The sequence below is a fragment of the Falco cherrug genome, assembly GCF_023634085.1.
Source record: "Falco cherrug isolate bFalChe1 chromosome W unlocalized genomic scaffold, bFalChe1.pri SUPER_W_unloc_1, whole genome shotgun sequence".
Taxonomy (NCBI): Eukaryota; Metazoa; Chordata; class Aves; order Falconiformes; family Falconidae; genus Falco; species Falco cherrug.
This window is the reverse complement of record NW_026599288.1, coordinates 679,232-705,421: the sequence shown is the minus strand read 5'-3', so window position 1 is coordinate 705,421 and position 26,190 is coordinate 679,232. Positions and strand designations below refer to the sequence as shown.

At 40.7% G+C, this 26,190-nt stretch overlaps 1 protein-coding gene across 1 annotated transcript in view; it reads right to left on the bottom strand.

Moving 5' to 3' along the window:
- LOC106631016 (ubiquitin-associated protein 2-like) overlaps nt 1–26,190 on the bottom strand; it is a 92,869-nt gene that overhangs the window by 38,463 nt on the left and 28,216 nt on the right. Inside the window, exons 5-8 of the mRNA XM_055700126.1 lie at nt 22,956–23,109; nt 16,867–16,944; nt 6,159–6,213; nt 4,912–5,015 (exon numbers count right to left, since the gene is read on the bottom strand). Coding sequence (XP_055556101.1) covers nt 4,912–5,015; nt 6,159–6,213; nt 16,867–16,944; nt 22,956–23,109 — 391 coding nt within the window. The remainder of the gene's footprint in view (nt 1–4,911; nt 5,016–6,158; nt 6,214–16,866; nt 16,945–22,955; nt 23,110–26,190) is intronic.

Sequence of the window (26,190 nt, the reverse complement as noted above, 5' to 3'; positions counted from 1 at the left end):
AGTAATTTTAAGACACATTCAATTCATATAATGGCAGCAGAAGAGTCAGTAAGCTTCCGCTCTAGCTGCAAAACACTTCCTTCCACAACCTGTGGCAGTTTTTGGCACACACTGGAGCACAGCATGCAGCGATGGGAAAACTACAGGAAATGATCCTACAGATGCAAAAAACTGATCCTTTCAATAGCAAACAGCAGGCACAGACATGCAAGAGCAATAAATGGACTGAAGGCCTTGCTCACCAGCATAAGCATAGGGAAGGTTATCCCAGCAACAACCAGAGCTTTCATTTAAACTACATAATCACAAGGAAAGAAAATACTAGAAGCAAAGTTCCTGCTACTATTACCTTTGATCAAGTACAACAGCAAAAGAAATGCTTTAATCACCTCCTTTTACTTAACCAGGAATCCTGAGACACATTCTTCCAGAAACAAGCCCCCTGAAGACAGCAAATCCAGCGTGCACTAATGCCATCACTACATTAGCGCGTTCTTTTGTACACCTTACAAAAGCAGCATCTTAGACAGAGGAGGGGTCAAATGGCACTTAATCCAGTGAGGTGAACAGGCCTACCATGAATATATATATACACAGTGTGGAGAAGAGAGGGGGGTTGTACCTTGTAATCCAAAATTATTTGGCAGGTCCTGAGCAAGGTAACATCTGCTCTGTGTTGGCTCTGTGGAACAATATAGAGTTGCCTGAAACAGCTAGTGCTCACATTTTACCAAACAGCCCCTCTAACCAGGAGGTTTCTACATGGTGCAAAATATTGAGGCATTTTAAAACTAACTAATAATCATATCTGAGCACAGGAAAGTTACTACAATACTTCAAATTTATAGACTAACCCACACATTTCCACAAAAATTTTGTAAGGAGGAAAAGTCCAATGAGCAGCAGTTTTTAGAGAAACCAGTTGATTTTCTTTCCCTTCCCCCGACCAGCACAGAATTCCTTCCTCTGATATTTCTTCTTTAAAGAAATACATCCTGGTATTTGCCCTGCTTATATTTATCTCCTATCAGTCAGAGCAAGGCCTGCCTCTGTAGAAGACTAACCTCATGTTGGTGTCAGAAATCTAACAACAGAGCTCAGAGTCTGCCAAAACAAACAGAAAAAGAGCTCAGACAAATCAAGCTCAGCTTTTAGGTATCCCCCCATCACCTTTGGGAGACCGAACCTATTCAGAATAATACTTGGGACATTTTCCTGATATTCAGCTAAGTGTTTACCTGTTGTTCCTACTTATGAGCATGGTTCTGTGAGTTTGCTCTTAAATACTGAACACAACCCTTCACCCTTTTATTAGTTTACCCAAGCTAAGTTTATTATTGCTTAAACACTCTACCTTCCCAACTCAATCCTTCCAACCTCAGTTATTTCACTACTCTGCATTAAATCCAGTTTGCTAACACCTTCCTCCTACTGATGGGATTTTAAGTCTGATCTTGCTACAAATGTATCAGTTTCCTTTTAGTCCAAAATCCACCACGGCATCATTGCAACTCCATATATCCTCTTCCAGGCCTTCCCCAAGTCTTGCAAAGCATTACAATTTAAGAGTTCTGTTTTCCACTGAAATTATGCTTTGTGTTTTCATGGATCCTTGTCATAGCAGCTTCAACCTAGATAGCTATCTGTGACTTTTTCCTGTTTCCCTTTGTAACAAGTTTAGTTTTAGAAAATAATAAAGCCAATAAAAAGTATACTATATGTTTTTGGTAAGTCTTCAGCTTAACTATTGAGAACTAATATTTGTGACTAACAACCCAAATCAACAGCTCAAATTTGTAGAACCTGCTTCCAGCCCCCATCCTGTCTGCCACTCCTTCCCCCTACCCCTGCTTCCACCTTCCTTCCCAGCACTCTCTTCTGCTTTAAAACTACTACCCCAGTGTTCTGGTTTCAGCTGGGATAGAGTTCATTTTCTTCTTAGTAGCTAGTACAGCGCTGTGTTTTGGCTGTGATGTGAGAACAATGCTGATAGGACACTGATGGGTTTTTGGTTGTTGCTGGGTAATGTTTATACTGAATCAAGGACTTTTCAGTTCCTTGGGCCCTGACAGCCAGAGGGCTGGAGGGGCACAGGGAATTGGGAGGGGACACAGCCAGGACAGGTGACCCAAGCTACCCAAAGGGATATTCCATACCATATGATGTCATGCTGAGTATGTAAACAGGGGGACGAAGAAGGAAGGGGGGGGACATCTGGCATTATGGCACTTGTCTTCCTGAGTAACTGTTACGCATGATGGAGCCCTGCTTTCCTGGGGATGGCCAAACACCTGCCTGCCAATGGGGAGTGGTGAATGGATTCCTTGTTTTGCTTTGCTTTCATATGTGACTTTTGCTTTACATATTAAATTGTTCTTGTATCAACCCTTGAGTTTTACATTCCTTTCTGATTCTCCTCCCCATCCCTCTGGGTGTGTGGAAGTAAGCTGCTTCATGGTGCTTGGTTGCCAGCTGGGGTTAAACCATGACATCCAGCTGCAGCCTCTTAACCCTCAAGATGCTTTCCATCACAAGGCTGAAAGTGTTTCCCACTTGAACAAAACTAAATGATACAATTTTAAAACCTACTCCAAAAAAATCTCTTTCTGGCTCAGGGACTTATTTCTGACATTCCTACAGTTTGTCTATAAGAGAAACACTGTAAAATAAAACTCTTCCTATAATCATATAGACATATTTGTTTTGTTAGTTATGGTGCCTTTTCCATTTACATTGAAAGTAAATCAAGATTAGCAGCAAAAAGGTACTTCGCACCCAAAAAGAACATTCACACTTCGGTAGTTTACTTTAAATTTCCACCAACCAAATGATTTTGCAGGAACTGCCCACACTGATATTCACTCATTCATACCCCTACAAACCATTAATCTGACAAGGGCAGGGAAAATTCCCAAATGCCTTCTCACACCTTCTCCATACCATTCTCCCCAAATTCCCTTGTGTTACTGAAGTTCAGCACAGTTCAGTGACACGTGCACAGCTTAACAGCAAAACCACACTTGGTACCCAAAAAGAAGTTCCACATGTCAACTAGTAGACTCTGAATTCCCACCAATCTGTTTGCTCAGCAGCAAACCCCTCATGTAGACACATCCGTACTCTTACAGGGGTCTGTTTAGCCACACCAAGCTACTCTTACTCCTAGGCAGAATTCTTCCGTTACTGAAGACTGAGAAGATGTCTACAAGAATAGACAGAGGCTGCTATAGGGAGGCACATGAAGGCTGCTATCCAGAGTTAGCAGGGAGGGTCACAAAACATTCAAGCTCACTTGGAAAGTGGAACACAAGTCATTTGTAAGCCACAGCCTTACAGTTGCATTCATTAATAACAAGTTAATTTTCTACCTCTGGTCCAGTATCCTCATGCCTTTCTTTAATGTCATCTTTCTTTAGTTAGTTAACCTTATTTGCCCTGCAATAGTTGTGACAACCTACCTTGCCCTCTGCTACCATACAGCAAACAACAAATTCCCCTAGGAATACTGATATTAAGTCATTAGGTATCCTTCTAACTCATTATCTGATAAACTTACTTGAAACACTAACACGAGTGAAAGTAAGAGGTGCATTTCTGTTTGCACTATAGCACCAAGTAATTTCAAAAGTAATTCCTTGGAAAGATGCCATGATTTGGCAAAAGAACTCCCTTTCAATAACCATTAATATACTTAGGGCCACTCTCCCACACTGGACTAGAAGGCACTCAAAGTGACAAGACAGCTGCTTAATAAGCCCTCATAAACTCTGAGCCTGTTTTTGTCTTCTCTGGTTAAGTGGAAAATGGCTTGTATGAAGTTTAGAAAGCTACATCTCAAGCAGCTCACAGAAGAGCTCAATGGAGCACACCCTGGCCTCCAGTATCAGTCTTTTCCTCCACACTTGACACAGGGGTTGATGAAAAAAATCTTATGAGTAGGCTTCAGCAATGAAGAGATCAGAAGAGTTACCCCTTGCTGGGGTTAAAAAAAAAAACTTTCTCCTATCACTCAGTGGACAAGTGTGGACAGTAACATACATGAATTTCTCCATCCTGACATAGGGTTTCCTTTTTCTTCACCTCCTGTCACAGAATATGGGAAGCAGCAAGGTATCCTGTTTTCCCAATCACAGACAAGCAGGTCACATTCTTCATTTCTGAATCACCATGAGACCACTGTTAAGTGGTTCCTTTCCAAACTATGTCTGCCTCTTGCCTTTAGCTGGGAGTACATACCTCACACTTGAAACTTCTTACAGAAACACACAGCTGCCTATCCTCAGATGGGCAGACTGCTCTTTTAGCTTCCATTCAAGTGCCTACTCATGCTTTAGTTAATAATTCTTCTCTTCAAAGGCAGTAGATCTTGAAACTCTCCTCCATCCCAGAGACTTACATTCTTACATTCCTGTGTTGTACAGGCAGGGTTGCCAAAGTCATTCCAGTGTCACTGAGTGTATTCGTATTTGTAAACATTTTTCTTTTTTCTTCTTTACTTAGATATTCACACCCCACTATCCAATGTCTGTGGACCAATCACTTTTAGTAGGACTTGCACTCCTTAAACTACATTAGGTGAGCTCTTAAACAGTACTTAAGATATCTAAACAGTTCTTCACACACAAGGTTCTTCCAATAACTCTTCAAATTCCTTTGTCTCTCAAGGGATTGTTAATACTAAATCAAAAAAATTGCAAATTACCTTCCCTTCATTCTAACCGGAGCATCACTCAGGCTACAGCACATGCTCTGCACATTAGTTCACTTTTATAGCTTAACTGTTACTGATGTGTGTCACACAAAATGTATTCACATTTTCAAAAGTTAACTGAACACTAACAGAATGGTTATTTTAACTGCAATTTGCTACAGGACTTCATTCCAATCCTTCTACTTCTTGAAGCATCTTACCAGTTCCATTATCTGCATCATTCTGACCAGTCTCCCAAATCTCTGATTTTGTCCCAAAGCCATCAGTGGCAGAAGACTCTGTATAGTCTGCAGGGTTAAATATCCTAGAGTTTTAAAAGTTAAGAAATGGAAAAGAACACATGGGTCATTCAATGAACACAAGTATCATCATTTTTAGGTTGTGTTAGAATTAACATCAATTTCCACATAATTTATCTTGATAGTTTTGGTTTTAAAATAATTTTTTTCTCTATAGGTAGATGCAGATAAGAAAGGGAGAAAAAAAAAAGAGAACTGAAAAAATTACTGTACAGAGACTGAACTAAACCAACAATTTCTGAAAAAGCAGTTAATAGCATACCTACTCCTCCCAGTCTTATAAAGCATTAGTTTATATGCACAATGATAAGCCCCTCTCAGCTGATAGTTTCTCAGCAGGTGGCTGACTGATAAGAAACCAGTATCATATCCTTTGAGTACCAGACCTGCACAGGAGTCAGAACATCAGTAAGATTATTTCAGAATGCACTCCTGACACCAATGCAAAAACACACAGATGCAGCTAAAAGGTGAGAAAGGATTATTGAAGCAAAACCTCTTTTCAGTTTCTCATCTCGAAATACGAACAAGAAGAATTATTACAGAAGTAGAATGAACCTTCTTTTCATCATGATATCACTGATATTACATTACATAAAATGTCATTAAAGGCAAACACTGAGTCAAAGTAGCAAAGGTTACACTTCTCTGAAACAAGTTATTCCAACAAAACTGAGAACAAGCTTTAGAGCTGCTGCGTAGGGGTCAATGTATGTCTAAACAGCTAAAGCATAAAACCTCAAAAACAGAAGAAAGTTTATAATTGTTAGTTTTTCCGGTTTTATATAGAAATTGGACATCCTACATTACACAAATATTTTTTTAAATTGACCTAGGACTATGCACATGACAACTTTCAGCCTCCTAGGCACTATATGGCTGCTACTGATGGAGAACCTGTTTGTACCTAAGTTTGAGGTATTAACATTGAGTGAACTTACATTAGGTTTGTATAGGTGTGTCTAGTTAGAAATACAGGTTTAAGACAAAAATAATCTATTCATCATCTAACAGATCTGTGAATTTTTGCATCTGCGTTGTTTTATCAAACATACAGAAATATTAATACATACAGTGGCAATACTATCAATTAATATTGCCAGTGAGTTTGATCCTTGCCAAAAATCTGTGCTCCGCATGTTTCTTACCCCATGCCTTGGGCTGAAAACCTCCCCGCTCCTCTCCCTCTGCCACGTCCAAACCCTAGGAGAGAAAACACCATTTAACAGCAACAGCAGGAGCCACCATTAGAAAATACTATGGTTGAAGAAGAAAGCTACCATAGTTGAAGTTAAATATCATTTACTTACCAAGTTTCCACACAGGAGAATTTGTTTCCCTAACACATGCAAGTAAGCCACACTTCATCTAAGACTATGCATTTCAGTAGGATTTGCAATTCTTTGCTGTCTTTTCTGTATCTAGTGAAATAGCTCCAGATAGCAAGAAAAGGACTTACCTAAAGATCCATCTCACATGAGAATGCGATTGCCAAGTCATTAGTGTCCAAAATTTAGTCTTCAGTTTCTCACTCTTGCCTAAGATGCTCTAGAATCCCAGCCTCCCTACATACCCTGATCTCTCAAGAAGTTTTCTGTCACAAACTTTCTCCTTACGGACAAGGAAAAGTGCTCCATTTGTTTCCTCCTCTGACTCAGCCCACCTGTCCACCCCTACCTTCCTGTGCTTTTGCCAACCTGTGACCATGCATTCCTATTCCTTCTGCTTCTCCCTTAATCATAGTTACTGACATGAAAACTACCCAAGTCAAATTACTCAACTTCCTCGTTATCACCCACAAGATTAATTACTATTTCAACAAGTATTTGTTGCCTGAAATTTTGGTTACAGTCTCAGTTTACAAGCTTCTTGATACAGTGAATGGCTTTATTTTTGCATGTTGCATAGCGCCAACAAGACATGAAAATTTTTGTATTACTTAACCATTCATAAAGCACACCCCTACATAAACTGTTAGAAACTTTTTTATATGTGGCATATTTCTACATAGTTTTGGGGTGGGTTCCCCCCCCCCCCTTTTATGACCTCAATAACTGAGGCTTTTCCAGTTAGTTGTAATATTTTGTATTACAAGAACAGGAGAAGGTCAAAAGCCGCACACTGAGAACAAAGCAATGTTTATTTTAATGACAAAATTATGTGGGAATTATAAGTCACCAAGCAACTACAAGATCACCAGAACACAAAAGTTATAATCCTAAATCACCAATACACTGGTTGTTCAAACATCAGAATTACCCATGATAGGCTGTTTGGATTTGGATAAAATTACCCCTTATTTTCAGGGGACCACCTAAACTGAATAAGAGCAGTAGCTCCAGAACATGGTAAAACCAGTTTAGGAAGTTCCTATTTTAATAACTCCCCTCACCACTCATTCTTCCCATTGCCCTAGTTCACTGTCCAAGTTTTAAAAGACATTTCCAAACCTCTAAAATGTCTACTAACTACATTTTTCAAGGACTTCTAAGAAGCATCATAATAGCAAGATAGGTTTACCCACATTTTGATGAAAGAGTTCACCCATATCCTATACAAGATAATAACTGCTAGCTACAAAGGAACCATGGAAACCTGCAGAGGAAGGATTCCCATCTAGCAGCACAGAACTGAAGTCTGACACCAGGCCAGGCCTGCTATCTCTACATTTTCCCCTTTGCTCTCTTTTCACAATCAGTTGGAGAGAAGACAGACGTAGGTTAAGAAAGAGGTAACAACAGATACAACCTGGTAATCACCATCCCTCTTCACCAAGCCCACACATGGAGCTGTGCTCTGCCATAAACAACAGTGCCCCAGACCCCCCTGTACCCAACTGATTATAACTTGGCCTCTGAACCTCCTTGCTCAGCCTACTTATTCTACTGCTTTTCTCTCCTTCGCCCACCTAAAATTCCCAACCTGGGAAGCTGATCCATGGTATAATGGTGTCACAGCTCTCAGATGCACAGAAGTCAGTGCACTGGATTATCTTTCTGCCCAGTAAATAAAAATGAAAAAAATTAAGATGTAGTGGTTTGACCCTAGGTGAACGCTAGGTGCCCACCAAAGCCACTATCACTCCCCTCCTCAGCTGGACAGGGGAGAGAAAAATATAACGAGAGGCTCATGGGTCAAGATAAGGACAGGGAAATGACTCAGCAATTACTGTCACAGGCAAAACAGACTCACAACTTGGGGGAAGTTAATTTATTACCATTCAAATCAGAAGGAAAAAAAACCCACCTTCCCCCCAGCCCCTCCCCTCTTCCTGGGCTTAACTTAATTCCCAATTTCTCTATGTCCTCCCCCTAAGCAGCACTGGGAAATGGGGGTTACAGTCAGTTCGTCCAACGTTGTTTCTGCTGCTCCTTCCTCCTCACACTCTGCCCCTGCTCCAGCATGGAGTCCCTCCCATGGGGGACAGTTCCCCATGAACTTCTCCAATGCGAGTCCTTCCCACAGGCTGCAGGTCTTCATACACTGCTCCAGCATGGGTCCCCCATGGATCCACAAGTCCTGCCAGCAAACCTGCTTCAGCATGGGCTTCCCACAGATCATAGCCTCCTCCTGGTATCCCCCTGCCCTGGTGTGGGGTCCTCCATGGGCTGCAGGTGGCTATCTGCTCCACTGTTGACCCTCCATGGGCTGCAGGGGGACAGCCTGCCTCACCATGGTCTTCAGGGGAATCTCTGCTCTGGCACCTAGAACACCTCCTCCCCCTCCTCCTTCACTGACCTGGGTGTCTGCAGAGCTGTTGCTCTCACATAGTCTCACTCCTCTCTCCTGCTAGTGCAGATTTACTTTTTTTTTTTTTCCCTTCTTAATATGCTGTTCCCAGAGGTGCTACCCACTGTTGCTTATGGGCTCAGCCTTGGTCAGCAGCAGGTCCATCTTGGAGCCAGCTGGCATCAGCTCTATTGGACACGGGGGAAGCTTCTAGCACCTTCTCACAGAAGCCACCCCTGTAGCCCCCCCTACTACCAAAACCTTGCCATGCAAACTACATAAAGAGTGGAACCAGCTAAACAAGTTTACTTAGGGACATCGTAGGGGCTATGTAGTAAGTTTGCTTCCTACAGCTATCAATACAGCATTAAACACTATTCACTAACAATGCACAGAAGAGAGATCAACAGGTTTTTTTAACCAGCTCAGCTACAAAACCAATTGGGAGCTGTGAATCACAGAAACAGTCAAGCAGAAATATTTGAGTGAGGCAGACATTAAGTACAGATAAATTAGCTGGAATAGCTAGCACGAAAGTACAAACTGATTTTAGAAGAGGAGGTAAGCCTCCCCAGCTTCCCAAGGGCAAAAGTCTGAAAAATAACCTTTGCCTATTAAACAGAAGATGAAGTTTTAGCAAGCGAGGCATATATAAGATGTCTACCAGCATGGGCACAATAAACTACTGGCTAAAAACAGCAATAAAAATCCCTAACAATTTTAGAAATTGCTAGGAAGTAGTCATGTTGTTCCTGAAGTTCCATACACAGCCTTAGACTACTAGCCAGCAAGGGCTTTTTTATACTGGATCACTTGGAAAGTTAATCCTAAACTTGAAATTCAAGTGGATTCCTTTAACTTCATAAAGCTGTGTCTAAATTTCTGTTTTGACAAAAAGCAAAGTTTAATCAACAAACAGCATTCTAATTAAGACAAAAGAAAAGTACCAAACCAGTGGGGTTACAGAAAGCACTGAATTCAAAGCTAGAAGAGACACTTATGAATAATTCAAAATACAGGTCAGTGAGTACTCACCACTGAAAGACCACCCTAACTTGGACATGGAATCTCACATATCACAGTCATTAAGGCAAGATGCCAGCGTGAGGGCTGGTATTCTCTTTGACATAGCCAGACTGCTAATATATTCTTAAATTCTCATGCTAAGAAAGTTACTTCTCTCAGCTACCAAAATTAAAACATATCCTTAAAACAATTAGAAGGCACAGCCTGCTAACACAGAGTAGTCAGTCATGAAGCAACTATGAATGTCCATCAGGTATTTGCAAACTTTTGATACTTTTGAACAGTGACTAAAAGGTCAGTGAGCAAATAGGGCTTCACACCGTAATTCAGAGCAGGGACCCAAATTCTGAGCATGCAATCCCACAGTAGCTTAAACCCATTTAAATCAGAACTACTACAACCAAGGTCTTCCTCACCAATGATCAAAAGCTCCGCTCTTTCCTGCACTGGTTTTGCATGTACCAGTGACTGAGCACAAAAGCACCTTCAGAAAACAAAACTATTAGTTCACTGTTGGATTAGCTCTCCAAACCAGTTCCCTGCTTGCTAAATACCATAAAGCCAGTCATCTTTACACCAGGATAATCCACCAAAAAAACCCTGTTGGTCCCCAGCTATCATGCTGCCTGCCTCCTTTTTTCTTTTTTGGCTTCGTTACTTTTAAACTTAGATCAATCCTCTTAGTAAAGCTCAAATGCACCAGGAGACAGACAGGACCAATTTCCTCCCAACAGTAATGCCAGCTTATGCTTGTAACGTTAAGAGTATAGCTTTAACACTACTCTAAAAAGATATGTATATATGGTTTAGATGGCAACAGTCAATGTTTACAAAAAAACCTTTTTTCCTGTGGTAATTCACAATCAGCAATTGTGATCAATTCTATCAATATTTTTATCTACCCGCAAAAAGAGAACAAGTGACTTGGTAGTAGCCCATTAAATCTTCTAGTGAGCCTAAAAGAATAGACTTTCTTACAATCAATCAGCATCTGGAGCACAACAACAAATGGCAGACATCAAGCATAAACAAAATTACTGCCCTGCAACGTTTCTTTGCTTTTTTTTTTTTTTTTTTTTTTTTTTTTAACACACTTTGATCTACAAACAGCTGCCTAAAGTATCAAGGCAGCACTGCTTACTCATTTCTGTTCCAGGAAACCAGGACTGGGGAACTATGTTTCAAGTTGATTCTGATCAGTATTCCTGCTACTACCCCTTATCCAATGTAGTTTTAAACAATGAACTATTTAAAACTTGGTTTTGCTTCCTTGAACATTGTAACTCTGTTCAGCTGTGTACTGTTAAGGGTTTTTATTTTTTCCTGCTCTCCAGCACATCTCCCTCAGTTGACTAGGTTCATATTAGTCATCACTTACTGAGTTTACATTTTTCTTTTCTGGAATGAATTCTAGAGAAATCAACACTTATACCCAGGCAAGTGGCAAGATTTTCTGTTTCTACTGAAGCCCACTGGGAGACCAAAACACTCAATCACACAATCAAGCCTTCACTCTAGTACCATCCACACATGGAAAGAATCATGCATCTCATTCACAACATTTTTTCCCCCAAAACAAATGCACACTATGTGGGAGCATAAGAAAAGCGTGTAGTACCACAATTCGGATAGGACTAGCCCATTAACTTAATGGCCTATTCTGTAGAAAATCCAGTTTGATGAGCTTACTGATCTAAATCCTTCCACTGCAACACAGGTACTTTATTTCAAAGCTCAGATTTTCATACTGGCAGGTTTAAATTAGATTAAGACACTTTAATAAAGAGGCCTAAGAGCAGCTGAAAAGAAAAGGAAATGCAGACTAGAAGGGCAGGCAACATCCTAGATTTGTGCTTATCTCTGACTACACAGTAACTGAACAGCCCTGGTCTCTGCTCTGGAAACACAGAGCCAGCCACCCACCCAGCAGATGCAGAGGTGACAGAGGCTTAAGCCTATTTAGAGATAAAGAGGTTAAGTATAGAAAGTTGGTATTCTAGGTATTTCATACTATTAAAGCAAAGACTCAAGTCATATTAAATAATTCAAATCACTTTTGTCTTAGTAGTCATCAAAAAACTAGAAGTTTTGGATTGGTTTCATATACTGCATGTGTTGTCCCAAAATCAGGGTTCTTCACCCAGTGTACAAAAGCCAATCAACACACGGAGTCAAGATATTTATTTCATATGTGCACAGAGATGGGTGCCAAGTGGTCAATCTACAAAGCTAGTACACCTTTTCCTGGTTTTAGGAGGCTTATATACAGTTCAACAGAAAAGTCAGTCATTGTACATGATTGGCTATAACTCCTTACATAATATTATATACAATACACATGCTCCGAGGGGGGGGGGGGGGGGGGGGGAGGGGGGGCGCGCACATCAGCAGCTACCTTTTCAAACTTTCTGCTTCAAAAGGGAGTTACTTTTACTATTTCAGGTAGTTTGTCTCAGCAATTAGTATGTCTGCAAATGTTTTCCTTACCCTAGTTCCACAACATTGACTCTTCAGGGTCACCATGTGTGTGTTCTTATTTGACTCTTCAGGGTCAATATGTCTGTATTCTGTTAGCCTTATCAGTTCCTTGGATTATTTCACATTCCTCCTTTGGCTGTTTGTCACATGTACTCTAGTATCCATTTTTAGAAGCACATGCAGAAAACTGTCAACTCTAAAGTTATGTTTAAAAGAAGATAAATAACTTCTGTTAAAGCTAAATTCTGGTTAATCTCAAAAAATTTTTTTACATGAGAGCTTCCTAACCAATGCAGAACTACAGCAAAACTACACAGACTTCAGATTGTGACCTCCAGAAGGTCTGTTCTACATTTGTTTCAGAAAAAACATCCTTACTAGTTCTGGCAAAGGAAATCCAAGAAAATATATCCTGTGCCAACTGTGTCAAGCTTTTAAAACAAGAAAATGTTTAGACATGCAATTCTGGTTACAGAAACTCAAACTTTTTCAAGGATAGCATACTTATCTAGATAACATTAACCAAAACCAAAGAGATCAAGAATACAAGTTGGACTATAGTCAGATATTTACAAAAAGGGTAAATTACTTTGCTTTCTTACACAGCCAGCAGAGAAAACCAGAAGTTTGAAAGGCATTTTGTCATGCTGTTTAAAGTCCAAAATTAAAAACAATGTTTTTCCCTTTCATTTTTATTTTTGTTATGCAAAAAAAAAAATTCCCTCTCAATATCCACCTTTATGGCATGCTCTGGAACAATGAAGAGGAAGAGAATAGAGGAACAGAAGCAAAAGCAACAAATACATTTATACTTTGCAAACCAGGAGAATTGCTATACATTAATCTGTAACAACTTCTATGCTGAATCAAGTCCAAAAGTTCATCTACCTGCTATCCCATTATCAGCTACGGTCAATTAGCTATCTAGGGAAGGGTACACAAACTGAAACCACAGTGCAGTTTCTCTGGACACTCTCCCGGTCTTCAACCATTTGTAGCTCAGACCTCCTCAGCCAAAGATAGTTTACATACATAAAAACCCTCAGTGTTTTTTTACTTTTCTTACCATGGCTGCTCTTTAGGACAAAATTTTCAAGTCTGCGCACAAACTTTCAGCACCCACAATATCTTATTGAAAGGAGTTCCTCAGGTTCACTACGTGTATGAAGAACTACCTCCACAAGTTCATTTTGAACCTGTAACCCACTGATTTAATTTAATATTCCCTCATTTGCATACTTGCTTGGAGCGATCAATTGATTTCCCCACAGAAATTTTACAGATCTCCAACATACACCCAACTCAGCCCTCTCTTGCAGGCAGAGAGGTCCGGGTCTCACACTCCATAAAAGCAGTATTCCCAGTACCTTCAAAAGCCTCTTCTAGCTCTATTGCATCCTTTTAAACATGGGGCAGAGGACAGTGGGAGAACTAGACCTGCATTAAAATTGAAGATGTAAGAACAGTAAAAAAACAGCAGCATAAATAAAAAAGCTGTGCCTGTAAAGTTTGTCAGTTCGTATATAAAACTGCCACTGATTAAAACACAAATGAGGAAGTGTTTCTAAAGCTGACAATCCTAGAGACATAACCATCTTTCTCCATAATTCCTTCACAAGATTCCATTCCAGACAGTTACAAATCCTTGCAATACTGACACACAAATATAATCACTTTGATGTAATCACTATTCATGATCATTATAGTATTTTTTACATCTAAATTAAGTTCATTCTGAAAATACAGATGGGAAAGCCATCTTAAAAAGAAATTCCTTGACCCCTTCCCAAGCCAAAGTTTACACCCTCAGTTTAGAAAGCAAAAATTAAGGGCAGAGCAATTCCAGCTGGGATGTGTCCTGAAACACACTCCGTGATGAGTTTTTTCTTTCTGTTAATCAGTCAATAACACATCTACTTCAAATTCCCGATCTCCTGCATACCAGCAACCAGTGTTTGTACACTGTATACCTACTACCCTACAAAAAGTTGCAAGGAATGTCTCACAGTCATTAGTGGAAGTTCTGCTGCACAAGGAAGCTAGTGCCTACAGCACCAAGGCTGAAATACTCAGTGTCAGGATTTTTTCCTCCTCAGTAAACAGCACATTATCACCCCAGGTCAATCCCATTTCTGCTATTTTCAGCACATATAATTTCTTAAAATTAGGTTGTTCTACAGTGAAGCAGTAAAACAACGGCCCAGCAAACCTTCCCCTAGAAAGCAGCCAATAAGGTAACTCCAGCCTGAGAAGGTAACTTAAAAGAGAGAGATGGTGCATTGCTCAGGTATTAGCTGACCCCCAATTTTGTATCCAATGCCTAGATTCCTACACACACTCTTCGTGAAAAATTTCTAAAGAAAGATGACTGATAATCATCACAGAACCCTATTTTCAGCTGAAATACACAGAATAGTCAAATATGGGATAAAGTAACAGAAAAGAAAGACTACTGAATGAAATGGCAGGAAGCTTTATTTTTTCTACTAATATCCAAAGAAGGTGGTGCATCCTCAAAATACTGATAAGTGAATTACACAGCTTTATACAACTCCCTGCAGATTTCAAGGGCTTGCATTACAAAATTAAATTAGACATTTTCTGCCACAAAATACACACACTTTAATATAATGATCCTGAAATCATTCAACAGGTTTATCACAGGCAGGCAGTTGAAAACACTTCATTAAGATACTTTGCTTACAGTCAAATAAAAATATTTGTTAGAGAGATACAGTAATATTACACACACTAAGCCAATGAACAGAAATTGGTTGAAGTTGTTCCTATTTCTTCAGTCAGATATGTCAGTTTGATCTGATGATTAAGTGCTTTGGCTTGAAACATATGAAACATCTAGAGCTACAGTGTTGACAACAAAAACACCATATCATTCATAAGGTTGTTATCCCAAATCTGGGTTCTTCACCCAGTGTGCAAGAGCCAATAGATTTGTTTATTGCATGTCTGCACAGAAATGGGTGCTAGGTGGTAAATCCACAAAGCTAGCACCCCTCTTAACACTTGGTAAAACATCTTAATACGCTTTGTAAAAGAACTGGTAACAGTTGTGCAATTATGTTTTGTCACCCTTATTCTCATTGGTTCTTGAGAGCCTCATCTCCATTTAAAGGTACAGCATTCTCTCTTCACTTCATGTTCTATGGGGAAGGGGCTTTGTTAGTTGTGGGCTTCCTTTGCCAGAAAGTGAATCTTTTAGTATGCCAATTAGGATAGTTCATACATAATTCAAGTAGTTTTCTGTTTGGCCTTATTAACCATTTGGTTCTCTTTGAGCTTATTTTGTTATTTCTTAGCTTAACTTATTTATGGTGTTATCCTATTTCTTCTCCCAAGGCCATATTTTATTAACTATTTGTAGGGGTTGATTAGCATCCTTTAAGTTCTTTTGACCTCTTGCTCGTCATTTACATATTTAAAGTAAATAGTTCTCACATCAAGGTTACAAAGCAAAGAAATAGACTACATTTGAAATGAACCTGTGAAGTTTCACCCAACAATTAAAAAATCCTACCTTTATAATTTGTTTTATAAGATAATCCTTTATACTCAAATAACCAAAAGACTTACATTCCATCTATTAATAGTGCTAACACACTAAAAACTGTAGCTGTGAACCATACCACACTCTCCTCTGCAAAGCAACCTTCTCTAAACACACCATTTGGTATTTGCAGATTCACAAGCAGAGTCATTCTCCCAACCCTCTGGAATTTACATATCTTTGCATCTTTCCACTCATTCAAGGTGCAGATCTTGAGACACTGAACTTGGATGTGTCTGTCTTTGAATGCCTTGTTACTGGATATTCCAAAGAGAAGAGTCCTTTGAAGACAGAATTCTTTTTACAAGTCAGACATTATCTATTAATGTATATAAGCTCTGCTGTGCACTTTATCAATAACTCATTTAATATCCACTTCACGCAATCTGCATTATACCTAGGTTACTCATTCTCATTCCTCCTGCTTTAAGAGAAAACAAGCCTCTTTCCACTCCAACCCAACTACACATCCCTTTATTCCACAACAAATCCATTTTCAACATCCTTATCTCTTACAGGTCAGAGCTGTACCTAAGGCTCCACAGTTTGCCTCAAACTCTTCCATGCCAGATTTCTTCTCTTACCAAAAAGCCTCTAAGGTGGCTTGTGCTTTCTCTGACCAAGAACAGAAGGCAAGCCTGACAACCAAATACACCCCAAAGAAACAGTACACATATATATCAAATCCCTCCCTGAGAGCCCTACAGATGGAATCTTGTACTTTTCTACTGCCAAAGTAATTCCTGAGGAGTGCACTCCCACTCACAGGAGGCTGGCATGAGTTGATCTGGGAAAACAGCTCTCCATAGTCAGAGCACACCAGCCTGCTACACAGGAAGTTACCATAAAGGTTATTTGCATCAGTTATTTTAAGTTGTTCTGAGACCCAGACATGACAAGGGGTAAGACAGAAAAATATACCCAAATTAAAGGTGGCCAGAGTTTATATGAAATCAAAGGATAACCAACACATACTTAAAAAAGTGTTTAAAGTAGTAAATGGAAGAGCTCCAGTTCAGGACACCGATGCCAATCCCACACAAATGCCACCATCTCACCTCTCCCACGGCCACGTTTCCCACTGTCTGAAGGCTTGTCTCCTTGATTGTTGTCCACTCCATTCTCTTCAGCTCTAACTGTGGAGAGAACACAGCTTAAGAGTAGCTTTAGAGCTATATTGTGTTATGTATGAGTCTATCTACTTAATGTGAACCCCAAAATAAAAGGCAAGATTTTAAAGTGGGCTGGTCAACAGATCTCAGTAACCCCTCTACTTTGGGGGCCTAGCTACAAGCAAGTTATGTTTACTTTGCACTGGACAATTAGTAAGCAAAATATCTAGTAAAGAGAAGTTGTCTGCTGAGGGACATTTCCATTTTTCAGAGGGGAACACCCCCCCCCCCCCCAAAACAGTAATGTTTTGCAGCCTATACTATTAATTTATTTATGGCCTCACCTCTTTAATGAGATAGGAAATAAAGCTTCTTCAAACTATGCTTCCTTGATAACACACTGGGTGACACAACAGTGAAAGGTGCACTACAGGAACTTTATCCCCCTCTACAGTACACAAAAGCTTTGACTGGGCAGGGCCAGCTCAGCTGGCAGATACTCTGGATTGACTAACCAGGTGGCTTTTCCTAGACGTGTATCCCAGTGTTTGAAAGTTCCACCACCCATTGCTTTCAGCGTAGTCTTTCACAGTCCGTTATAACATTGAATTTTCTCAGAGGCTGGTGCCTGATAGGGAATGTGATATACCCACTCAATATGACACTCTTTGGCCCAAGTGTCTATGAGATTGTTTCAGAAACTAGTTCCGTTGTCTGATTCAATTCTTTCTGGGGTGCCATGTCGCCACAAGACCTGTCTTTCAAGGCCCAGAATAGCGTCCTGGGCAGTAGCATGGGGCACAGGGTATGTTTCCAGCCATCCAGTGGTTGCTTCTACTATTGTAAGCTCATGGCACTTGCCTTGGTGGGTCTGTGGGAGTGTGATATAGGCAGTCTGCCAGGCCTCCCCATATTCTTATTTCAGCCATTGTCCTCCATACCACAGAAGCTTTAACCACTTGGCTTACTTAATTGCAGCACGTTTCACATTCATGGATTCCCTGTGCAATAGTATCCATGGTTAAGTCCACCCCTTGATCCCAGGCCCATCTATATGTTGCATCTCCTCCTTGACGGCCTGAGGCATTACGGGCTTACCGAGCTATAAATAATTCACCTTTATGCTGTCAATCCAAAACTACCTGAGGTACTTTAATCTTGGCTGCCTGATCTACCTGTTGGTTGCATTGATGTTCCCCAGTGGCCTGACTCTTGGGTACATGAGTGTGTACATGACGTACTTTATCAACCAGGTTCTCCACCCAGGCAGCAATATCTTGCCATAATGCAGCAACCCAGATGGGTTTACCCCTGTATTGCCAATTACTCTGCTTCCATTGCTGCAACCACCCCCTTCTCATGTTCTGGCAGTTCAATATACAAAGGGGCTTCCTCAGCATGTGTCACTTCTTCCTCTGGTGACATCCCAAAAATCTTTACCTTCTGGCCAGTCCATAATCATTTCCAAGATTACTGGACGATTGGGATTTCCTATCTAAGCTCATTCTGTAATCAGCATGACCCACTTACTCCATGTAGCATCAGTTGTGTGATGTGTAGAGGAAACCCTCCCTTTAAACATTCAGCCCAGCACTGGCAACCAGGGCACCAGGAGGAGCTGCGCTTCAGTACCAATCACTTCCAAAGCAGCTTGAGCCCCTTCATAAGCCACCAATATCTCTTTTTCAGTTGGAGTAGAGCAGGCCTCAGATCCCCCATATCCCTGACTCCAAAAGCCCAAAGGTTGACCTCAAGTCTCCCCTGGTGCTTTCTGCCAGAGGCTCCAGGTAGGGCCATTCTCCCCAGCTGCAGTGTAGAGCACATTTTTCACATCTTACCCAGTCCAAACTGGCCCAAGACCTACTGCTTGAACTATCTCCTGTTTAATTTTTTCAAAGACTTGTCGTTGCTCAGGGACCCATTTAAAATCATTCCTTTTTGGGGTCACCTGATAGAGAGGGCTTACAATCATAGCTTTCAGAAGGATTTGGGCTATTCTTCCCTTTCCCAAAAACTTATTCTGCTGTATTGCCCCATACAATGTCATCAACATGTTGCAGATGTTCTGGAGCTCCACCCTGTTCTAGTGCAGCCTGGATCAGTCCATGGCAGATTGTTGGGCTGTGTTTCCACCCCTGGGGCAGTCAATTCCAGGTGTATTGGATGTCCCTCCAAGTAAAGGCAAACTGTGGCCTGCACTCTGCAGTCTAAACTGATTGAGAGGTTACCTCTTCTTCACCCTGATCCTGTGATGGCCTCACATCATCCTCCCCCTTTCCCAAACCAGCTGCTTTCTATTTCTTCTTCTGTACAGAGGCCACTGATACTGCCAGGGGCCAGTGCCTCCATTATTTCTGCCACAGGGGCTAGAGTAGTTACCATTAGTAGTTTACATCTCCACCAGGTCCAGGAGGCAAAAACCACGTTCACTTTTCCTGTGCTATGGTGCTTCCAACAGGAAGCTGCAGCTTGTTACAGCCACGGCCTGTTGGCACAACGAAGTTACTTGGTCTCAGGATTCAAGAATAGATCAAGGCTACTTTCTTGTTAACTTCAGCACAAGAACTTCAGCACAATTCTAATTCCAGGCCTGGATTGTACAGATCTTTAGGGATTCTGTGGCCACACTTCTGCAGCCATTCTTCTACAAAGTGGTGCAAAGCAGATGTAGCATGGAGTAGTTCTGCTCCCTTATGTCTTGTCAGAATGGGTTAGAACTCCTTTTCACAGGATCAAGAGTCAAGTCAGCCCTATATACTCTGTCTGGAAAACTGTCCTCTGGAGACTGGAGCAGCAACCTTCCTGGAAGGACTCCTATTTGTGATTGTTTTTCCTTTTAATTCACGCACTCGTGCCTCCAGGACTGAGGTAGGTTTTCCATCCCACCTCCTCATGTCCTCTCTATAGTCCCACAGTTAAAACCACAGGGTACCCCGTGGTGTGTATCTGTCTCCTATATTCTCCCTCCCAAATAGAAGGACGTTTACAGTTGATAGCTGAGATGTGGGTATGTACAGGTGGAGAGTGGGATGTATCCTTGTCGAGTCGCTGGACCAGCCTCTCCACAGCTGAGATGATGGAGGAAGAGACACTATCTTTGTAGTCCTGGAGATGGTGAATCACTTCCACTGTTGTTGGTGCATTGTCTTTCCAACCCATTATTACCAATGAGTTGGCATATGCTGATGGCATGCTCTGTACCAATTTCCACCACATGGGTCATGTGCATAGGACTTTGTTGGGATCTGTGGGTGACTGTGCACCATCCTGATCATAATAAATCATCTCTTTCACAGCTAATTCCCTCAAGTACCGGATACCCTTCTCTATCGCAGTCCACTTGCCTGAGCGACATGTAGTATCCTCCTTGTAGGGATACCTTTTCTTAACGCTTGACAGGAGTCGCCTCCAGAGGCTGAGGACTTGTGTCCCTGTTCCAATTGCCCCATCAATGTACCCTTCCCTAGAAAGTGATCCTAGCTGCTTGGCTTCCCTAACCTCTAATTCCAAACTATTGTCTCCATTATCCCAGCATTGAAGCAACCAGGTGACAATGTGTTCACCTGATTGACGGGCATAATCTTTCTGCATATCCCGCAGTTCATTCAGAGATAGACATCAAGAGATTACCTCTTCTTCACCCTCTTCATTCTGATCCTGTGATGGCCCTGCTTCATCCTCCCTCTTTCCCAAACCAGCTGCTTTCCATCTCCATTTCTTCTGTATAGGGGCCACTGATACTGACACGGGTTTGTCTTCTGCATCACTTGGTGTGGGGGCCAAGGTAGCTACAGTGCCTGCCACAGGGGCTGGAGCAGCCCCAACACCTGCCTTGGGGATTGGAGCAGCTGCAGGGGCTGGAGCAGCTGTTGTTTCTGCCATAGGGGCTACAGTAGTTACAATTGGTCACTTAAATCTCTACCAGGTCCAGGAGGTGAAAACCACATTCACTATTTTTAGCAATAAGGTCAGGACCTGCACTATGGTGCTTCCAATGGACCAAAGATATTCAGAATTTCCTAAAATCCTAAATGCTTCAGTAATTAGCCCTGGGGAGAAGGAGGAGGAGGTGTAGACCCCACCCATAGGTCGACTCTCTGGGAAAACAAAGCCAAAGGTACAGTTGTTGGCATTCTTCCCCAGGGACCATGTGGCACACAGGAGTGACACCACCACCTAGTACACAGACCAGATTAGTTTCATAACCAGCAAGTCCATCATATTGTAAGCCAGCCCTATATACTGCAACACTAACAATTGTAGCCCAGGTCCCAAGGAGAACTAACAATCCAACAGGGAAAACATACTGCAAGTAAATAACGCAACCCTGAGACCATGGGCAGCAACTTCAAGAGCAGATAAACCAGCATTGTGGCCAATGATTATTAATCCAATCCAATGAATACCAACTACAATTTGTTCTAACACAGTCTGGTTGAACCTGTTATCTCAACCCTTTGTGCCCCACGTTGAGCACCAAGGACTGCTGTGGTTTAACCTCAGCCATGCAGGGGCTCACTCAGTCCCCCCTTATCCAGGGGGGGTAGGGAGAAGAATCGGAAAGGAATTAAGAACTCCAGGGTTGAGATAAGAATAGTTTAACAATTGAGATAAAATAAAAAGAACAATAACAACAATTATAATGAAAAGGAGAGAGAAGGGGGGAGAGAAATAAAATCCAAAGGGAAGGGAGAAAACTAGTGACACACAATACAACTGCTCACCACACACTGACTGATGCCCAGCCAGTCCCTGAGCAACAATTGGCAGCCCTGGCCAAACCCCCACCTCCCCACACCCAGTTTATATACCGAGCATGATGTCCCAAGGTATGGAATGTCCCTTTGACTAGTTCAGGTCAGCTCTCCTGGCTGTGTCCCCTCCCAGTTTCCTGTGCCCCTCCAGCCCTCCCACCAGCAAGGCCTGAGAAACCAAGTCACCCCCAATCACACTGTCCCCACATGAAATCCAAAACACAGCAGCACACTAGCCACCAAAAAGAAAATCAACTCTATCCCAGGCGAAACCAGGACAAGTAACCGTCTGAAAAATCTTTAATTCCAATTTACAAAGAGACAAGCAGCATCTGGCTCTGGCAAAAATTTTGCCCCTTTCATTTTGATGAATCCAATTTCAATTTGTTTAAGCATAGTTGAAAGTTTCATTAATTTTTTTATCTTGACATTCTACAAAGATTCACAATGTCTTTACTGGCACAATTATTGGAATATATTCAAATATGAGTTAGAAGATTTGGCTAATATTGTAAAAGCAGGAAAAATATTCAAGTGAAAAGCTAAACATTATTTTCATTCCTGTTCCTCTGGTCATCTATCACTGTTTTCTATGGCCCTTACAGGCAACGTATACAGCTTTGATACTTCTGATATAACTTGGAGGAAAAAAAGCAACATGTATCCCATAGTGATCTAATGTGATGCTACCTAACTTGGAAACATCAGTTCGCTTTTATACAACATATTATTGTACCTGTATGAAACATTCAAAAATTTGCTATGGTTTAACTCACAAATTATTTTCTCTATTGTAGAATCTCACCATTGGTTAGCTTATGCAAGTAATATATGTTAGAGATTAATAACTATCTCAGTCTTTTCCTTCCCCTTATGAGAAGATAAGAACATCTTCAGGTTCTCCCACTCATAAAAGGATATGGAGTCAAAACTGGATATTTTTTTCATTAAAAGCAACAAAAAAATCAGCTGTTCGGCAACATAATTGCTCTCAAGCAATTTTAGACTAAATTCTAGAACTTAAATAACAGAAATTTGTACAAGATCAATTAATCAAAAAAGGACAAATTTAAATTGAGTGTCTCTGAACAAGCACAGACTATCCCAAAACCAAGTCACATAGACAGATCAAGTACATTTGTCACACAAACAAGTTATGATCCCTTCAGCACTGAGCTATAGCTCAGAAGACTTCACTCCATTAAGTATCCACTCCCAACTCAGCAAGTTTCAGCTACAAGAAAAGTGTCTGAATCTTTAAAAATGAACCTCTGTACGTACGCTCTCTGCCACGGCTGCCGCCTCTTCCTCGTCTGTTGGAACTTCCCCATCCACGACTTACTTCTCTGTCCCCTCGTTTTTCTCTGTTCTCTTTGTTTTCTGAACTTTCCTTCCCAAGGCTTTTCTTCTTTCCTCCTACTGTCTCCCAAGAAGTCTATTTGGGTAGAATAGAATTAGATACAAAAGTCAAAAAGGAAGACAGCTCTCAATGCACATTTCTACCTCACACCCCTCCAGTTCATGGAAAAAACTCAGATATGTGAATATGTAAAACCTTGCAAACCACACCAATACAAATGAAAACACAGGCTATATTTTTATAAAGAGATAAGAAGAAAAACAAGTTTTGAAAGTTGGATTGTCTTACGGAATATGAGAAACACAAATATTTCTGGCTATAAGACTTCTAGTTCAAGGAAGACTAAATATGCAAAGCAAGCAACAGTTTCCTTCTCAACTACCTCCATAAATCTAGCAAGGGAGCATGCACAGAGCTATTTTTCTCTCCCAAGGAAATAAAAGTGCTTATAAGCATAATTGAACAAGAGACTGCTAAGAATAAGTACGTAGCCAGGGGGGATGGACTGACAGACAGGACATGACAACACAACCCATTATCCAGATGTACTAGAATTCAAGCACCAAGAGACAGAATAGCAGAACAACAATTTGGGAAACATCAGGCTTTAGCTTTAGTATTAAACTCCATCTTTAAAATAAATTCAAGGATCATATTGGCTATAGAGGAGTGGAAAATAAAGTGACTAAAAAACTAAGAATAGCACAGTAACTCATATTATGCAATTGCATAGTTAGTCTATTAAGCCATAGCTGCAAAGAAAGATAGAGATAATTTACAAACCATTAATATGGCAGATGGGGATGTAAATATAAACCTATCTCTAGGAGCTTATAGTCCAGGTAAAGTATTTAAGCAGGAAAATTGCATATGCAAATAAGGTGCCATCAACTGTGAAGCACTATGTAAAGCCACAACCTCTGACAGGCACCAGGACCAAACAAAAAAGGTTGATTATCAGTACTTTTAAGTCCTGTCCTATCTCCAATTCAGACAACTCTGAAGCCCTCACAAGGTAGGCAATGACCAGCCAGTCCAAGCTGCCTAGAATTGAGAAAACTGATGTTATTGAGAAAGCAGGTAACAGAGCAGTTTACAAGTATAAAACTCTGTTTCAGTGTCTCCTTTGAGAGACTAAGTAGTAAGAGAATGGTTACACTAATTTTTTTACAAGGTATAGATGAGAAAAGGCTGAAATCACTTTTCAATTTCATCTCCAGTATAGAGAACTATACCATAAACCAACTTAGGTGAAACACAGACAGCGCAGACCAGAAGTACAAAACTACGCATTTGAGCAACACCACATTATTTATGTAACTGAAAACTGTTTCCTCCAGTAACTATCACATGGCTTCACCTGCCATAGCCTGTGTAACTGCATTACACACTAAAATACTCTTAGAGCTTTTGAGACACTTCAAAGGAGGAAAAAAACCCTACTGCACTGACAACTCAAGAACCAAGTCTATATAGTTCAGAATGCACTACTATTTCACTGATGAGCATGGTGCCAAAAGATCTTTGACCATTTTAAGAAATACCCAAAACTGGATGATCCTGCAAAGCTTAAGAGGAAGCAGCCTCTCCTTAGTAATGTTTCACATGACTTGGGAAGGATCAGCAAGATGACGACTATGAAAACATCAGATCTCTGCTTTCCCACAATATAATTTTGAGGAAAGTCTTGAGAAGTTTGGCATGTCCTTTAAGATAGAGGATAATGCTAGCTCTGGGCAGAAAAATCCACCACAGACTATCAAAGCTGCCTATTTTTTTTAAGGGAGCTAATGGATTACAATTTCAGCTGACAATGCCTGAGGCAACCCAAATTACAGTTGTGGGCCTGACCTTCAAAAATATGTAACAGAAGCCTTCTTGCTGGCCTGATCTTAGATGAAAAGAAGAATAATCTGAAAAAGGTCCCTCTGTTCTGTCTTCAAAAGTTTAGGAAGTAAAACACTGTTGGGCATAAAATGGATCTTATGCCTGTAGGAAGTTAGATTAATAGAAGTCTAGGGCAAAGAAACATGCTCTTCTCTACTCTCATCCAAAAGCCTCTGTCTATCCAAAGCCAAACTGACACAACTGTTGCAAGTGAAGTCTTCATAAATACTAACAGTCACTAAGCATAAAGACTTAAAGATCACAGCATTAAAAAAAAAAGAAAACTGGCAGAATACCAAAGTAATTATAAATAGACATTCTAGCTATCACTCCTTGTTCTTCTAATTCCTCAAATTGGATAGACACAGTCTTCCAAATGAAGTAGAAAAACCCCGTCTAGTGCATCAAATCAGAACAAAACTAGAAAAAGATATCTGGGAATCTGCATTCAGAACTAGTATCAACTCTGCTTCCAACTTCACATCAAATCCACAGTTAAACTGTTCAAGAGTACAATGGCCTTAAAAAAAAAAACCAACACCCTTCAAGTTGGAGGCCCACAAACTTCCATAAAGAACAAATTTCTTCACGCTCTGATGAGGACCCCTTCCAATTCATACTCCTTCTTCCTTGAGCCCTTTAAGTTCTATTTGTTTCCGAGTTGCATTTTGTCTACAGAGAGCAGTGGGTTCAGAGGAACTTGCCAAAAGAGCAGAACATATTGATATGTTGCTTCTAATTGATTAACAAATTCAGAAAGTTTCTTCCATGTCATGATCACTTAAAACAATTTACTAAATTAAGAAAGCATTCAACATCTTTTACCAACCAGAAAACTATTTTCAACTAGAAAATGGCAAATATGAAAAGTACAAGAGAACACAAACCCAGCACATTACCAATACAGATTTAATCAAGGTGAGATGCTCTCTTGTACTCCCAACTTACCAGCTCACACAGTATTACTTACTTCTGTGTTTTATATGACCTCAACTCTTATAAATGAAAATGGGGAGAGAAAAGTCCCCTCACAGTCAGAATGGTACATGTCCTAGACTTAGAGTGCATAGGGGATGAGTTTCCTCATTAATAATAAGACAGACTACATATCCTGACAAATCACAGGAAATACTGAATGTTCAGCATTAAGAAAAGAAGTCCAGGTTTCTTTCCCAATTTAGATGGGATTGAATCTAGTTTACTGCCTTGGATAAACTTTAATAAGTCCCTCCAGCAAAAACTTCAACCACAGCAATACATATTTTTGTG